The following is a 17617-nucleotide window of genomic DNA, read 5'->3' as shown; positions in this document are numbered from 1 at the left end:
CAATCAGTCTTAAGTTTCGGTTAGCTCAAAAGAAATATTCTTTATATTTAGTTTCTCTCATAAAGTAAGTAAAAAAAATTGATTTTTTACTATTAATGATGAATGTCAAATCTTGTGATTTGTTGATTATTGATCTCTGAAACCTTTCTTTTGATTTTGATTTTGGTTTTGAACTCTTCTCCATCCATCAAAGATGAAATTATGAAAGTTAGCGCAAAGCTGCTCTTTAAATGAAAGTTAAGATGACGGCTTGGATAATGGATGTGTTGCGAGATGCCATTATTTCTGATTCATCAACAGTTTCCTTGTCTTCTATGTTATATTCGGAAATCATCACAATATGACAAATGAGGTGAAGATGTTGGTGAAAGAGAGTTGCTTATGTTGAGTAAGGGATGTTATTTTTTTAAGTCTAAAGCCTCACTTTCAATAGGTATGTTTAGATTTGTTAAAAAATTTAATACAAAAATATGTTTCTAAGTCATTATAATAGAAACACAAGAAAACTAATGCAGAAATAAAAATTACTACTACTTTCAGCTATTGTTGTCAAGAATTTCAGTAATAATTTCTCTTTGTATTTTGACACTTTTCGAGAGAGATATTGAACCTAGGGATCAAAACCCTTATTTATATATATGTTCTCCCGTAAAAAATATTTATTATCACTAACTTCATAACGTTCAAGAATTAATTCAAATTTATAACATTTGGAGCATAGAAGAATTTTAATGATATTAAATAAAATATTTAATAATATTGATTACATTTATAATGAATGAAAAATCAAAATATTTAAATCATAATAAATGAAAAAAATGATGATAATGATAAAATGAGAACGGATTATCTTTGGATCTTCTCATTGTACGTTTACTTTTTATTGATGACCACATAGGAGAAAATTTAGTGTTTATGTTAAAACAAAAGAGTCTTTCTTCATAATTTGATGAGTTAATACAAGGAAATGGACATCATCAGACATATGCATACATCACATGCTGTAGCAATGTATATAAACAAGAATCTTTGGAGAGAACATGTTGTATGCTGATAAATGCTGGGCAGAAACAATTCTATACCTTAACTACAAAATTTAATGTTATAGAAGAAATTTGGTAGGGTAATTCTCTTGATCCTCCCATACCCTGCGAATGTGCAGGAGTTTGGATATATTTCTTAAAATTTTTTTGACTATAATATTTTGATATTAGTTATTTATATTTACAAAGAGTAAATAACAAGGTTTTTACTAGCTAATCTATCTAATATACTATAAAAATTTGTTGGATGATTTTTTGAATTATTAATTATTTAAAAAAAATAAGATTTAGTATGCTACCATAAGATTAATATTTTAGATATAAAAATATTTGGTATACTATCACTGGGCCATATGTGTCGAATTTATGAATAGGTTTTAGGCCCCTCAATCTTTAGTAACTTTATCTAGTATATTACTAGACCAATATTTTATATATAATTTAAGATTGTTTGATAGCTAACAAAGATTTAAAAATGGACTCTAAAACCAATATTTGAATGTATTTAGCGAGCCAACTAAATTGGAATGTAAAGGTCACACGGATGGAGTTTGGGAAGCTCGAAATAACTCTTCAGACAACATTGTTTGTTTATTGGTTGTTTATCAAAATCCAGTAGATATGATAAAGAAGTCACTTCCGATTGCTAAGTTCAAGTATTTGCTCGGAGACTTGGTACTTGCAACGATTGACTTCACAGTGTTTTGATGGAGAAGATGAAGAAAGGTTTCTATTCTACTATATAAGTCAAGGTGGAGACTGTTCCAATGTGCCTTGAATATTATTTGTCTCCTTTTTTTGTAAATGGTATTCATACTGTTTACAGATTTCTTAATTTGATCTTTACTTGGAACTTCTGAAGAAGAAAAATAATCTTTACTCTGAGAGTAGACATGGTAGGTAAAGCTCTTTTGCTATAGGAAGCAAACAATCCCAAAGCCATGGAAGGGGGTCAAAGCAGCACAACCAAGAAATAAAATGATTTTACGTCAGGTTTCTCTCTTTAATGGCACTGTGTCATTGCAGATTACAAATCTGCCGAGGAACAGTGAAAAATCTTATAAACAACAGCCTAGTAAACAGTTGCCTAAGTGCAACAAAAGCATTCAACATGTGGCCGCCATATCGATGATTTTATCCTTCAATGTCAATGCTGTCTGCAGTTCAAGCTGGATCGCCCTGCCAAATTTGTCTTCCTGCAACGATTAAGCTAACCACACTCTGGCCTGATCAATTCAGCTTAGGACGTCAAAGACAATTAATTAGCTGCCAAAGGCATCAGCATGTTCATGCAAACATGGCATAACGACTGTACTAATCCGCTAGCATCAGCATCCCGATTAGATAGGCTTCCTCTGTGCGGGTTGGTAGGGAGAGTCATCAGGAGGAGGCCTTCCTTGTTGCACAAGGCATCGTGAGCCACGAAGAAGTAAGAGGAATCGTCTTCGCAAACTCCAAGGATTTGGTGTTGGAACTTGGATTCTTGGGCGCAGGTCGAGGGCAAGACTTCGTTCGGCAAATACTGAACGCATAGGTCTTGATGTTTGACCGCCAGCCACCGGGGCACTTTGGAATTGGGGCACATCAACTGAGTTCACTCTTTGAAGGAACACGTAGATCCTCTGATTCTTCTACCTCCAGTATAATTAACTCGAGGTAAAGCCTAAGAAGTAAATGAAGACAGAGGAGGGAGGAGGGCTTGCTGTTTGTATGGCATGACTCAGCGTGAACGTTTAACTCCATGCAATAATTGTAACACATGCCCCCTCCATGCCTGTTTCTTTCTTTCGACTGGCTGTAGAACAGGTGAACAGGAAAAAGGTTTGTCAGGGCGCTTAGCCTTACACAACTTAGCTCCCCTTTTTCCCTTCACATTCATTGTTCTCTTTGGAATCCATGTCAGGAATTGAATGGTTGGAATGCTCCAAACCAAATCAGTCGCCTGCTGCACTTGTCTGCAAGTACTGACAGGCCTGCAGCTGTCTTCCAGCTTTTTGGGTTGTGCTTTCGCTTTAGAGTCCGCATACACGTCCCCGTATTGCCCGGCCTTCCATCACCTCCTCCCCTACCTTTATTTCTTTGCTTATTCTGCTTTTGCAAGGTCTTTTCTGCTACTGCACGGCTCTCTTGGTTTGAATCCCCATCCACGAGCTTGAGCTGTTTTGATCTTGGATTGCTATTGATCTATCTATTCCTGGATACCATGTCTACTTTTTGATTCTTTTGATGCTCTTTAATCAGTTTTACTAGATAAGGTTTCCCGGAGTGGCCTGTTAGATCTTGTGTTGCTGTTGGTCTCTCTGTTCCTGGATACTGCGTGTACTTCCAGTGTCCTGCTTGTGAACTCCCTACTCAATTCGTTCTCGTCTGTCCTCATTCCTTGCCCACCCCCCCTACTGCCATCTCCTCTTCTGGTTGTGGTTCCCTTGCTCTGGCCAACTCCATGATGGCATTCACGGAGGGGAATATCTACTCATCGTTATGTTATGTGATGGACTCTTGATGAGACAAGCAAACAAGACCGGACTGACAGAGAGAGGTGTAGGTGGGTGTAAGAGACGAGAGTGAAAGGGAAGGGTGGAAAGAGAAGTGAAGAGAGGAGAGCACAAAGGAGAGGTAGAGGCCTTTGAGAGGCAGCCTTCATGGACTGGGATCTTAAAATGCCTCCATGGAACCTGGAAGAATTGGGCCGTGATGCCGAGCTGAGTATCGGCTCGGTGGTGGTCGGGTCGACCGGCGGCGGCACGTGCCAGTCGAGTGGGCTGGACTGCTCGGTCGATCTGAAGCTCGGGGGACTGGGAGATTTTGGGTCATCAACCGAGTGGAACTCCCATCCTGCTGCGTCGATGGCGATGGCATCTCAATCGGCTCCGTCGAAGAGGCCGCGGGCCCCGGCCCACGGCGTTTCGTGCCTGGTCGACGGGTGCAACGCTGATCTTAGCAAGTGCAGGGAGTATCACCGGCGCCATAAGGTCTGCGAGGCGCACTCCAAGACTCCGATGGTGGTGCTCCGCGGCCAGCAGCAGCGCTTCTGCCAGCAGTGCAGCAGGTAATGGAACAGGAGCTCTTGCATATATTTCATCTCCTCCTTAAATTCCCATTACCAGTGTGCAGGGCTAACTATTTTGGTATTTAATCCATCTGAATGCTTGTTGTCGGAGTAATTTGTCGTTTTCTTTTGATATTGAAATTGGTTTTCAATTGTTTACTTCTTCCTTTATCTGCAAACTTCCTTTTTCTCAAATCTATTTCATGTTGCCCATCCATATCTTTGGGTTTTGACCTTCTTTGTTCTCATTATGATTTGATTATTTCTTATTCTATTAATGATCTGGATAAGATTATTTTTTCTTGTATGCATATGTTGTATATTTACTGTTGATTAAACGATCCTAGCAGTCACTGTCTTTTCTGATCTTACATTATTTAGTAGGGTCTGGTTGCTCTTTTAATATTACATTTAGACTTGCCTACTGGTGTGGCGACATAGTTACCTTTTGTTCTGTTAAACATTAAAACATTGAAACTCTTTTTTGTTTATCGATAATTGCATTGCTCATATGCTTGTTTTTGCTTCAGTTTTCTCTTTGCAATTATTTGATCTGATGCTTGGAGCTTTGGTATAAATATCTTCGAGTTTTAAGAATTTGATTTGAGTTAGAAACCTTTTTATGGAGTTCTTGTTGACAAATTTTTATTAGCTTGTTCAATTACACATGTTAGTGCCTTATTCTTTCATAATTCTTCTTTGGTAGCCATTGTATGTGGTACATCTCTCTTGATAGTCAAACCCCTAAATTGTATTTTCTCAGTCAAATGTGAGGGACCTTCTACCTTCTTTTTGACTGGGGATTCTTTGTGGATTTATCAAATCACTAGCAATTATTCCCTTGTGCTTGTGATTCCTTGTTTTTCAGTGTTTTGCTTTTTCATGTTGTTGCTGATTTCTTATCTTGAGAACTAAATTCTCACTTTATTGTGGGCACAATATCTACCATATCTTCTTTTTCACCTTTTTTGTCTTTAGTCATTTCACCATTACAAGTAACTATCTTTTTTCTCCATGACTCATCCGGTTTGTGCAAGTGTTTGATACATAACTTCCTTTCTTTGACATTTGTGACTAATTCTCTGTAAAGGCTTATCTGAATATTCCCCCATCTGCCAAAAAAAAAAGACACTAGAGAAAATTTTTGGTCCTATTTTCTTATTTGTCTTTAACTTTTTTATATCTCCAGCTCGTTTGGCTGTCCTCATTCACCAATTTATCTGTTCACTGCAAATTGATGTTCATCTTGCATAGTAGTAGAATGGGGGGCTTGATCTCCATTTCCTGTGACATTTATTCCAAGGTCAGCTCAGCACTTGACATGACTCATTTTTTCACATGGACCAAAGATGGATCGTCTCCAAGTTTAGATTGTACATTGAAGGATAAGTTGACACTCTCGAAAATGCCAAATAGGGAGCCTATGCACTTCCCGTTATATAGGATTCCAAGTATGCAGTTCAAATGTCTCAGTTATGTGCCAAAAAAAAGAGTAGAATTAACTCTTGCAGAAAGAAGTATGAAACTGTAGCCGAGAGATTTTTCCAATAATTTAAAGTTTAAGTTTAAATAACTCTGATCCCCCTTAACCCTTCAGACCTATCATGATTGTCAAATAATGTATTTTACACTATTACCTTTTCTTTAATCCAATATCCCAGCATTAGATCAAAGATATTTTGAATTGCAGAAAAAACAAGATTCTAGTTGTATATCGAGCAGGGTTTTTAATACCGAATCATACTGCTCGGTACGGGCGGTACATACTGGTCAACTAATAGATCGGTACACGGACTGTCGGCTACCGGGCAGTACCATTGATAGACTTATATTGGACAATATGAGACTTTATCGGGTAGTAACGGTCGAAATTTCGAGTGTTACTGCTTGATACTTAGATTCAGTCTTAAATTCGGCTAGGTAGCGATAATAGTCACCCTTCATCTTCAAGTAGAAGACCTTGGAGTTGGTGATGGTAGCTATAGGGATGAGGCGAGCATCGAGGAGGTGGAGGATGCCACCATAGATGGAGTCGAGCTTGGACTCGATCCGTGCATGGTAGCCACGGATGGTGACCATGTGGTCGTGGTTTCTGTAGCCCTCCTTCTGCTCGATGGAGGAGATGATTCGCCAAGACATGCTGTCACGGACTTAGCTGGTTTTGCCTAAGTCGTGCGGCACCCTTGCGTGTCCGTCCGCAAAGGTCAATCTCCCCGAAACCTCCTATGGCCCCTTAGGACCTACAAAAGAGAAAACGGGTTAGAGAAAGCGCCTCACTTGGGATCCACAAACAATCATTTCAGGAAACACCTCATAACCAGTGCAAATTACAAACATACTTCACAAGCTCTGAATGGTCGCACAACAAAGGATTCAAAATGGTCCACTACAAACCGAAAGAAAATGGGGCTGCTAAGCTTATTGCTAGCCCTTTACATGTTGTGCAAAGCATGAATAAACCAAAAGACAAGGACATACATAAGCATTACGTTGAACACCCTATTTATAATTTTGTCCGTTACATTGTCTCCCACTTATTCCTTCGCCATCCTCGTCAAAGCCTTTGCCGATGCTGCAACTCCTTGCCTTTTGCTAAGTCTTCAATCTTCTACTCTAGTTGCAATGCGCCTCTTGGCTCCCAGTTGCTCTCCGCTGTTGTTGTTGAGTAGTCGAACTTTTAATCCGTCATACTGCTTCAACTCGCCAATGACTTTAACTCTATTATGGGGTTGGTTGAGTTGGGTTGATCCCTATTGGTTCCTGTGGATCCTTCAAATGAAGGAAAAGACCATCATCAGTATGCGTCAGTCTCTCAAATGTCTCATGCCACTTGAACTGGGTGGATGCCTATTGGAGCTTTAACGAGCATCGCCTCGCAAACTTTTGAAGTTTTTGGGTCCTTCCTTCACAAAATTTGTCCATCGACTCTTCCTTCACTTATTTGTCACTTCCAAGTAGGTTCGCATCACTTCCGCTTTCGATTGGAATTAACTTGGGAAATAAAGCGGATAATCTACTCTCAGTAGCACTGATCACCATTGGTGGGGATTTGACAATTATTGTCTTCAATTTGGTTTCTTCGAAGAGTCTTTGAACATGTGCAGAGCTCCTCTGCTGGATAGATAAGAGAATTGGGGTACTTAGTTTCACCCATTCTCTTAAGAGTTGAGAAGGCAAATGTTACTTGACTTCGCCTACTTCCTCGAGGGTTAAATTCCATGCATCGAGCTGGTTACTGGCCTTCACCTGCTCTTTGCTCATATTTCTGAAGCACTTGAAGTGTTTGCACTCCTTGTATTGAGTTAGTTACTATGATTCGCTTTTCCAATGCCATCGAACTTCTAAAATGCAGGAAGTTTTCACCCCAACCTGGAATAAGTCTCTAATAGTTTTGGTCGCCTTTGGGATTGTACCATCTTCTCCATCAACCTAGTCACATACTCCATTGAGTAGTAAAGGTACAACACCGCGTATTGCATACTTTGTTCTTCGGTCGTGCACTCTTGCATCGACCCGAAGTCATCCACTTTCGACTATCTTAATGAGAAGCTCGTTGACACCGGTTTTACGAAGTTCCCTGGCTTTTGCCCTTCAGCCTTGTCACTGTACTTGGAGTTTGCTTCTGTATTCTCTACCTCCTTGGCCCCTTTCATGACTAAGCGCTCCCCCTCATGAGAGCAAGGGATCGATGACTTCACAAAGTCCTGCCTCTGCGGTTTCATAGCGTTGCCATGCCCATGACCCTACTATCTGTCGCCTCACATCTGCATCATTTTCTTCGCGATCGGTAGATCTGCCTCTGTGGCACTCCTCCGAGTCCACCTCCATTCTAACCGATGCTTGGTTTTGGGTAGCTAAGTCCCTCTGGACTCGTCGCTTTCTCGCCCCTATCAACCCCCTGCTTCAACACCTTTGTGTTCTCCAAACATTTCCCCTTGGTCGATGGAAAGATAGACTGCAACTCTCATGCATGGCCTCTGCCATTATGTTGCAGGGTTCACATTGATTCTGTTCTCCTTAGCTTCTTTGGTAGCAACATTCACTTACTCGGCCTTGTCCTTTGACTTGTCGAGCTCCCTTAAGCGAATATGGGCTTTAGAGCAGTCTAACTCTCCAACCACCCTGATCATACCTCTGTATGATCAAGTCCCTCCCATGGGACTCATTGGTACTTGCATTCGAACTTTTTCCTCGGTGGTACATAGCCCTTATATGCTGATGACCAAGGCTTTCAATCGATACAAAATTCGATGCATGGAAGATCCGTCTATGCGGTACCATGTCTTTCACTCCTTGAATCCATAGCCCTTCTTGTCATTGTGTTGTTCACCGAAGTGGAGCTCCCAGTATCTCCCGATAATACCTCCGTATGATATAGTCCCTCATGGGACTAGATTCGTGTGTATCGCATTGCTACGAACTGTTCTACCACGATTTGCTGCACCATGTCGCCTCCTGGTGACATCTTCATTGCACTCTGATCCTTGTGGGATAAACTCGGATTGTGATCCCTCCATGTATGGCTTTTGCCAACATATTGCAAGGCCTCTTCCACTTTCGATGGTGTTCGCTCCTTTGGCAATCAACCTTTGTCTACCCGCTCTCGGGTCACACCTAGACAAAGCACCTCTCTAGGATAGTCTGTTGTCTACTAGCTCCCGAAGTGCACCATTGTTTGGATCCTGGGCTCCTGCTCCTACCAACACAATCTTCGTTGAACACCGCTTCCTTTATAGTAACTTGATTTGTAGCACTGTGGCATATTCTTCAAGAGTACCCGCTTCCGTGTCCTCTTGCCCCATGCCAAAGCCTTCTGAACCCAACTTCGCCTCCATAAGTTGAGTCACCTTAGTTCCTCCGTCAAATGCTTCTCCGAGGTAAGGTACATGTGCCTTGAAGCTCACTTCGTCTTTGACACAATGCAGGATGAGTTCGCTCTATCAGAATGAGGGACCCATGGAACGACATGATTCTACTCTTGCCTCTACAAGAGTTCATGTCCTTGACATTTGTCCAAGGAAAGCTCTGTGCTTCCGCTTCATGTTCCATATTTTATGCCGGCTCCATTCATGCGGCTTAGGTACTTCGCCAAGTTACACACAAGTTGCTCTGCTCCTCGATTTGCATTGAACTATGGTGGCCCTCGCACCCACCATTCCGCGGGTCAACCCTTCGTTGAGTCCGATCTCCATATCGATTTTAACTGTACCTTTATCTTGTGTTGCCTTGGGTCGCTTCTCCACTTGATCTCGTAATGCATTCCCCAATGCATTATCTTAAGCGAGATCATATAACGACTCCTCGTCGCTTGCTCGGTCCGTTGAGCTTTGTGAAGTTGTTTTGAGGTACTCCTCAACATGTGCGGTCTGTTGCACATGGTTCTCCCTTTGGAGAGCCGGGACTTATCTGTTCCGTTGGAGTAACTTCTCTCTTCGCTTCCTCTCTCTGAAAGTTTCGGAGACCACCATCCCTTGGACTACTCTGCCTTGCTGAACAAACTGTGCATTGTTCTGCCTCCCGTAAATGCACTTGCTCGATTGTGACTCCACGTCAATACAACTCTTGCTGCACTCCTCAAGGCTTAGCAACATGCTGAACTCGCTGCACACTTCAGCCTCTTACGGACTTATCCTTCTCATGTTGAAGAGAAAGTTTTAATGCTCCATGACGTCGAGTTTCGGTCGCCATGGGATGGCCATAAACACTCCATCGTTCGCATACAAGCCTTTGCATGAGTACTAAATTCTTCGAGTTTGCAATTCCCCTTATCTTTATGAGCTTTGCACAACTCTTTTGGTCGCTGAACAACCCATTCTACCTTACATGGTCTCATCCTTTACCAAGCGCCTCGTTTGCTTTGAGCACCATCAAGTATGGTTGCCAACGTTGAGCCATAGCTCAAACTCAGTCATCCCAACCTTTATGCGCTACACATTCTTCCTAGCTTGCTTGTCCTCGTGGTGCCTCTTGCACAAAGGGTTGGCTATTACTCTGAGCGACTCGTTTTCCCTACATCTCCATGCCCGTTTTCCCTACATCTCAATGCCCGTTTTCCCCCCAAACGATCGTGCGTGTTGGCTGCCCTCAATGCAGCCCCGCTAGGTCCCCCACGTTTGCATGCCAAGTGTTTCTATGAGTGCTTATCCCGCTCTGATACCATATGTTATAGACATAGCTGGTTTTGCATCGTGCGACACCCTTGCGTGTCCGTCCGCAAAAGTCAGCCTCCCCGAAACCTCCTATGGTCCCTTAGGGCCTACAAAAGAAAAAACGGGTTAGAGAAAACGCTTCACTCAGGATCCACAAACAATCATTTCACGAAACACCTTATAACCAATGTAAATCACAAGTTCTGAATGGTCGCACAACAAAGGATCCAAAATGGTCCACAACAGATCGAAAGAAAATGGGGTTGCTAAGTCTATTGCTAGCTCTTTATATGCTGTGCAAAGCATGAATAAACCAAAAGACACGGACATACATAAGCATCACGTCGAACACCCAATTTATAATTTTGTCCGTGACAGCGCGACGTGCGACGATGACGTTCTTGTAGGTGATAGAGAGGAGGTTGCGCTCCACTATGAGCTTCTCCCCCATCGCGTCGGTGACCTCCATGTACTCCACCATCTCCTTGTAACGTTCCGACTGCTCTGCCAGCTTCGCCATGTACACGCTTTCTTCCCTCCCCGTTGCCATGTACCTCGTTCATGGGGCCCACCAATTGACCTCATTTTTCAAAATGCTTTGTGTACATCGACAACAATGCTCGTTTAGCTACCCTTAGACAATTGGGAATGACCAGGGACCTACTTGCGGAGCCCATATCTAGCAAGAACAATCCACACGAAGATTGTAAGCGGATGGGCAGATGCCGAAGGTTTCTGGGATTGAAGTTTTTATTCTGATTAGTACTTAATAAAGTCTACGAAAGGTATTAAAAGAGCTCAGTAATTGGAGTGATCAACACGAAGCATGATAGAAGAATACTCGAGATTAAAAAGGAATATTGACTAAAAGAATGCTGACCTTTTTGTTAAGAACCGTTGTGTTTTTCTATTTTTCAGAAGATTTTATGCCTAATTTAGGTGTACCACTCTGTACGCACTGACGTACCACTCGGTACGGTATTCAGAACCCTGATATCGAGTATTTCCATATGTCAAATAAACAATGAAGAATACCTAAATATGTAGTTTAATATCTTAGCTAGCACTCTTGCCTGGGGAGATTTAGTTATATTTGAGTTAGGAAATATCAATATGCTTACATCCTTATTTTCAAAGATGAATATGGGAGGCCTTTTAAGTCTTCGTTAGAGTCAAAGTATAATGTCCAAAAGTTCTTATATATATAGGTTAGAGTTAGTTATTTTTTCAATTAGATACCTATTATAAGAGTTATTAGGTGCTATAAAAGGGAACTTTTTGTGGCGGTGCAATGTCAGCTTTATGTCTCTCTATGTCTCTATTTATATGATAATAAATCATATAAGAAGAAATATAGTAGAAAAATTTATTAGGACTAGGTGATGAAATTTTAAAGATAATAATGTAAGGATTTTTAAGAATAGAGAAAAGGGAGACGACCCGAAACTTAGATGAGGATAATATTAATATTATGTGGATTACGATGGTTAATAAGATTACAAATTTAACACCGAAGATTTTTTATCAAACAAAAGGTAGATGTGTAACTTTAAGAGAGTTGGTGGTGTAAGAAAGCTCATAAACCAATTATTGCCAAAAGATCATGTTTTTAAGATTACGAATTTAACAATGAAGATTCTTGATTATACAAAAGGTGGTGTAAGAAAGTTCAAAAAACAATTATTACCAAAAGATCATGTTTTAAAGATTGACAAATTTATAAAAATAAGGAGAAATTTAAAAGATATAAAGAATCTAACAATATAGAGTTGTTAATATGATAGTATGACAAGATATAAAACATGATAATTTTTGTAATAAATTAGGTACTAAAGATGAAGAAAAAAATATTAAATTGCTAAAGTTAGGAAAATAAAATGTAAGGATTTAAATTATATTAGATGCATTAATGATGAAACCAAAGAATATTTATTAATGATAATGAAAGTAAGGAAAGATGATGAAATTATTTTTATAAATTATTTAATAAACATTTTATAAACAATAAATAATAGTGATAAACGATAGATAATAGTGGTAGATTTTATAATTATGTTCATAGAGTTAGATCTAGTAAAGTAAAGGACATCATAAAAAGATAAAAATGGAAAAAAGTGCAGGACCTGATGGTCTTTCTATTGAGGTTAGGAAAAGTTTATAAGATCGAGGAATAGATTAATTAACTATATTACTTAAGAAAATTTTGAGATCTAGAAAGATGCCTCGTTAATGGAGGAAGAGCTTTTTAATACCAATTTACAAGAATAAGGGTGACATACAAATTCTAATTATAGAAGAATCAAAACCGTGACTCATATTATGAAACTTTAGGAAATATTTATCGTAAGTAGGATAAAAATTAAAACAAATATTTCTGAAAATTAATTTGATTTTCAGTAATAGAAGTTATTTATTTGTTAAGATAAGTAATGAAAAAGTAGAGAGGAAAAAGAAAGATCTACATATGGTTCTTACTTATTTAGAGAAAGTCTACAAAGAAATTCCTAGGAATTTATTGTGACTGGTTGTAGAAAAAAAAAGATTTATCGACGAATTATATTGATGTTATTTAAGATATGTATGGTACTATAGACTATTGTAGGGAGCATGTCTAATAATGAGTTTCCTATTAGTATAAAACTGTATCAAGGATGATGGATAAATTTATAAGTCATTTACATATAGACCTCCCTAGTTATTTAAACTATATCAAGGATAATGGATAAATTTACTAGACAATCGTTAAAAACTAAATGTTTTAGATTATTGGACTAAAAATGAATATATGATATATAATTTTAGTAATAATAAAAATAGACCTGAGGATATAAATAAGTTGGATAAACAAAAAGTTTCACTAAGTTAAAGTTTAGTATGTTGGTTCAATTATTGAATAAGATTTAAGATATTGACGAAGATATTATTCATAAAATAAAATCAAGATAGCTAAAATGACGAGAGTGTCAAGAGTCCTCAGGCACCTTTAAGATAAAAAAAATTATAGGACAGTTAGGATTTTGTTAGATCTACAATACCTTATTGATCTAAGTATTGGGCAGTTAAGAAACAACATATACAAAAAAAAAGGTTTGTGAAGCTGAGTTGAGAATGTTGAGTTAGATGTATGGAGTTACTTTAAAAGATAAGGAAAGAAAAATGTTTTAATAAACTATCGCATATCCCCTCAATAGGGGATAAAATTAGGGACAATCATTTAAGATGATATAGGCATGTTTAAGACGATATAAGCTTAGAAGACCTACTGAATGTGGTAATTAGAAGAGGTGATTTGCTAATGGTATGATAAGGTTGAGAAGGCTTAAAAAGACTTTAATAGAGACTAGGGTATTTTACCTAAAAAAGCCCTTACTATTGGGTTTTTAGCAAATGGCGCCCCTCAATTGGTTTTTACTTGGGGTCGTCCATTTTTTATCAATTTAATGAAAATATCGTTTCGTCCTCAACCAATCGCCTTCGATCAAAGGTGTGCCTCTGTCACCTCTGCCACCTGCTCCTACTGTGAGCGGTTTTGCCCATCCCCTCGTCCCCCTCCTCCCTTTCCCTTTCTCCTCCCTCCCCCCTTCTCTTCCCCTGTCGCCTGCCCTTCACCATTGCCTCCTCCCCCTCCTCCCTTCTCCCTTATCTTCCTCCTCCCTCGCGCTTGCCCTTCCCTATTGCCTATCGCCTCCTCCCTTCCCCCCCTCCTCTTTGCCCCTCCCTTTCAACCCAACATCACAGAATCCTCACCGGCAGCCAGCACCTTAGCACTGCAGTGCTATGCATAGCCTGCTAGCAATCACTTCAGCCAACATCGCATGTGGCCACGTGGCCTTTCGCCTTAGTCACAAGCAAGTGCACGACTAGGTTATCCCGATGAGGCGGAGATGGTAGAGGTGCTAGTGGTGTGCTAGCAGTCGGGGCGATTGGTGGAGGGCGAAAGTGTACTTTTGTTAAATTGACGAAAAAAGAGCGTCCCCAAGTAAAAATCAATTAGGAGGGCACCATTGGGTAAAAGTTCAACAGTAAGGGCTTTTGTAACGTAAATTTTCTAGAAACTATAAATAAAAATTTAAATACTCTTAATTTAACTAAATATATGACTCTTTATAGATTTTAATGGTGACAAAATATCCATGTAATTGAGCCTAAATAGTCGAAACTTTACGGCTTTGTTTTTGTTGTACTCTTATGATAATAAATCCTATTGTGTGCATCTTCATTCAATAATAAGATGAGGGATGAGAATATGTGAATAAAGATACAGTGAGACCCAAAAGCATATAAGAATTGAAGATCTTTCTTCTCCTTTTTTCAACTCTCTTGATCTCTCTTTTCTCCTCTTTCTCCATCAAATCTCTTTTAGCAAGTGTCCTTTTCTCCTCGAGAGCATGGAAACTGTTGACAAGAGGGGAAAATCTTATCACTCTACCATTGGCGGCTATATTTGGACCTTATTCTTTTAGATGCAATTTAAAGTGTCATTTGCTTGTTATTTTATATGCCTTAAGATTCAAATATGATAGATATTCTTATAGGTACCATAAGTACACCTACAATGTTAGCAAACCTTGACTTCTACAAAATTTCGTATAGCATGGCAAGGTAAGAAAAATTAGATTGGAACATTTAAAAAAAAACATCTATTTTTTAAAGAAATCAATTTTTTATAATAATATTTTGAATGTAAATACAATTTTGTATGTGTCCCTCTGCTCCCTTGTAATTTCATATGATATATACCTCTACAGGTATCATAAATGCACTTCTGACGTTAACATACCTTTGTGACTAACATAATATGAAATAACAGTCACTCATAAAGAACTTGGATACTGAAAAGTCAACCTGATATTTACAAAATCAGGCACTCATATCTTTATATTTCCCTTCTTTTTTTATTGGAACATTAAGAAAAAACATATATTATATTTTAGAAACTTACACAAGCCCTTTAGTTGGCTTTTCTAGTTTTTCAATTAAATGGTTTATTACAAGCTGAAATCAAGTCCATGGTACTGTTTTGTTCCTACTCTTCTATGTGTAATGCTCTCTGCAACTCTGTTGTTTGTCAGCATGTTCACCTTTTTTTTTGCTTGGATACCTTTTTATCTGTTGTGGTGTGTAAATATGTATGAGGATGAAGTGAAGCTTGGGTCTATACCAGTTTAGTGCTCACTAAGTTCTGGAAATAAGATCTTGTTCTTTTAGGGCTTATCCATTTATTGTTGATTCTGCTTCACCTCTTTAAAAGATATACAGTATTAACGTATTTGTCTGTTCAGATTTCATTTGCTAGAGGAATTTGACGAGGTAAAACGAAGTTGCAGGAAACGTCTTGATGGGCACAACCGACGCCGAAGGAAACCCCAGCCAAGTTCTGTAAATTCAGGGATCATATTTCCAGGTCATCAAGGTCTTCCTCTTTCTAATTTGAAACACTTGATTATCTTGGAGTAGCTTGCAACAAATTGAAACTGGGTGCAACTGTTTCAGCCCTATGTTGATAGAATATGCATCTTCCCTACATTGTTAATGGCACATCCCATTTGTGCATATGATTATTTTCCTCTTCCGATGCCATTATTAAATCACTCTTTTTCAAAAGATTTCATTTGCTTGATCTTGTCTCTAGCTGATTAGCTATGTTGATTTTGGTTTGAATAAATGAACTATCATTGATATTTTAGTAATTAACTAATGTCACTAGCTGTTGATGACACTGAGAAATGCAGTCAAATGACTGTTGCTGTGGATATTAATTGAGTCAAACAATCATAATATGACATGGTTCTCACAATTTTTTATTAAGCCGACAATATGCCTGAAATTTTCTTGGAGACTCACTGATACATTTGACTATGACATGCTTGCTATAACTTTATCGCGGTAAATGTGTACCACATCTATTATGATGAGACGTTGCTTCTTCCGTACATGTATTATTGTTCCTAATTAATTTCTGTATATACAGTGACAGGTTTTTCTGCATGTCCTCAAATATTTCGAACTGCTGAACTGGAATCCAACTGGACTAGAATGGTGAAAACCGAGGACGCTACCCCATATACTCCTTCACAATTCATCAACCATCAACATTTTCCCAGATCCTCTTACAACTTTAGCAAAGGAAGAAACCAAATTCCTTTTATTCAGGATACTAAGACTGCCATGGATATCAAATCCACACTACAAACTTCTGTAGGTCAATTGAATCCAAGGACAACTGCTCCCTCCGGAAGCAGTGGTGGCAGCAGCAGCAGCAAGATGTTCAACAATGGGCTAACCCAGGTCTTTGACTCCGATTGTGCTCTCTCTCTTCTGTCATCGCCGACTCAGACTTCAGATGTCAGCCTAAGCCATATGGTGCCACCAGCTGATCGGATCCCCATGGGTCAGCCTCTCGTATCAAGTTTACAGTATGGCAGTCTCATGCATCAGTCGCTCTTGCAGGCACCTGACAATGTGACACCAACTGGATTCTCATGTGCAGGGATGGAGGATCAGCATACCGGGACCTTTTTGGTTCCTGATCATGCTAATGATGTTGAGATCAACTGCCAGAATATATATCATGGTGGCGGTGAAGGTTCTTCAGATGCAACATGCCAGACTCTTCTGTTCTCTTGGCCTTAGTAGCATGCTGCTCTAACAAGCCACCGCTTAACTCAGTTCAATTCTCCTATTGCATAACTTTGATCTTTTAAAGATCCAGAGATCTCTCGGCTTTTCCTTTTTACTGAGATGAAGATGCACTATCTTGTCTTAAAACTTCTACAGCCTTCATTTTCATTACATGTTGTTATACTTGTTGAAAATTATGTAATGCTTCTGATACTACCACCTGGCCATTCTGATCAAGTCATTCATAGACAGGATGCATGTTGACATGATGATCTGAAATGATTACCAAGCAAACCAATTCTTAATCTTGTGTGTGTCCAATAATACAGGCAGATATTTGGGAAGTGATGCAGTGTTATTTAGGACTACTGAATAATGGATGGGTTGGTGCATAAGACTCCTAACAATGCATGGTTGGAAATGAATCCAGATACTAGTGTTGTTATTTCATGCAGCAAAGAGTTTATTTTGGTGACTCGAATTCTGATTTGCTAGATCATTAGAAAGAACTCTACACTATATCATTTTGATCAAATAGATCATAAACCTCTCAAAAGACTGCTATCTAAAATTTGATATTAAGTTTTCGGGTGATGTTCAAACACAAAATTACTATTTTTGTTTTTCCTTTTTTACGTGTGTAAAGAATTGATCCCCAGTAGAAGAGATTTACCAACTAAGATAGCTAATAAATTAGAATTTAGTAAATAAGATTGCAAATCAATTAAAATTTATTAAATAAGATTGTGAATCGT

The 17617-nt window shown here is 39.0% G+C and overlaps 1 protein-coding gene across 3 annotated transcripts; it reads left to right on the top strand.

Annotated features, from left to right (window-relative positions):
• The first annotated feature begins 1777 nt into the window (after positions 1-1777).
• Positions 1778-17167, top strand: LOC135678374 (squamosa promoter-binding-like protein 16). Of its 3 annotated transcripts, XM_065191124.1 has the most exons (4): positions 1785-4092; positions 15524-15654; positions 16213-16632; positions 16732-17167. In XM_065191124.1, exons 1-4 carry the CDS (start codon positions 3686-3688, stop codon positions 16872-16874), a joined length of 1101 nt encoding a protein of 366 aa, XP_065047196.1. In that variant the 5' UTR covers positions 1785-3685; the 3' UTR covers positions 16875-17167. The 3 variants fall into 3 exon arrangements, with proteins under 3 accessions (XP_065047191.1, XP_065047182.1, XP_065047196.1); XM_065191119.1 differs by having other exon boundaries at positions 1778-4092; positions 15524-15645; positions 16213-17167; XM_065191110.1 differs by having other exon boundaries at positions 1782-4092; positions 16213-17167.
• Positions 17168-17617: the final 450 nt, after the last annotated feature.

This window comes from Musa acuminata, chromosome BXJ1-1 (assembly GCF_036884655.1).
Source record: "Musa acuminata AAA Group cultivar baxijiao chromosome BXJ1-1, Cavendish_Baxijiao_AAA, whole genome shotgun sequence".
Lineage (NCBI taxonomy): Eukaryota > Viridiplantae > Streptophyta > Magnoliopsida > Zingiberales > Musaceae > Musa > Musa acuminata.
This window is presented reverse-complemented; position numbering and strand designations above follow the sequence as displayed.

Bases quoted from the DNA above. Each gene is read 5' to 3' on its own strand.
- LOC135678374 (XM_065191110.1), top strand. From the start codon at position 3,686: ATGGACTGGGATCTTAAAATGCCTCCATGGAACCTGGAAGAATTGGGC. The intron at 4,093-15,523 runs GTAATGGAACAG...TTGTCTGTTCAG, and splicing joins TTCTGCCAGCAGTGCAGCAG to ATTTCATTTGCTAGAGGAAT. The intron at 15,655-16,212 runs GTCTTCCTCTTT...CTGTATATACAG, and splicing joins CATATTTCCAGGTCATCAAG to TGACAGGTTTTTCTGCATGT.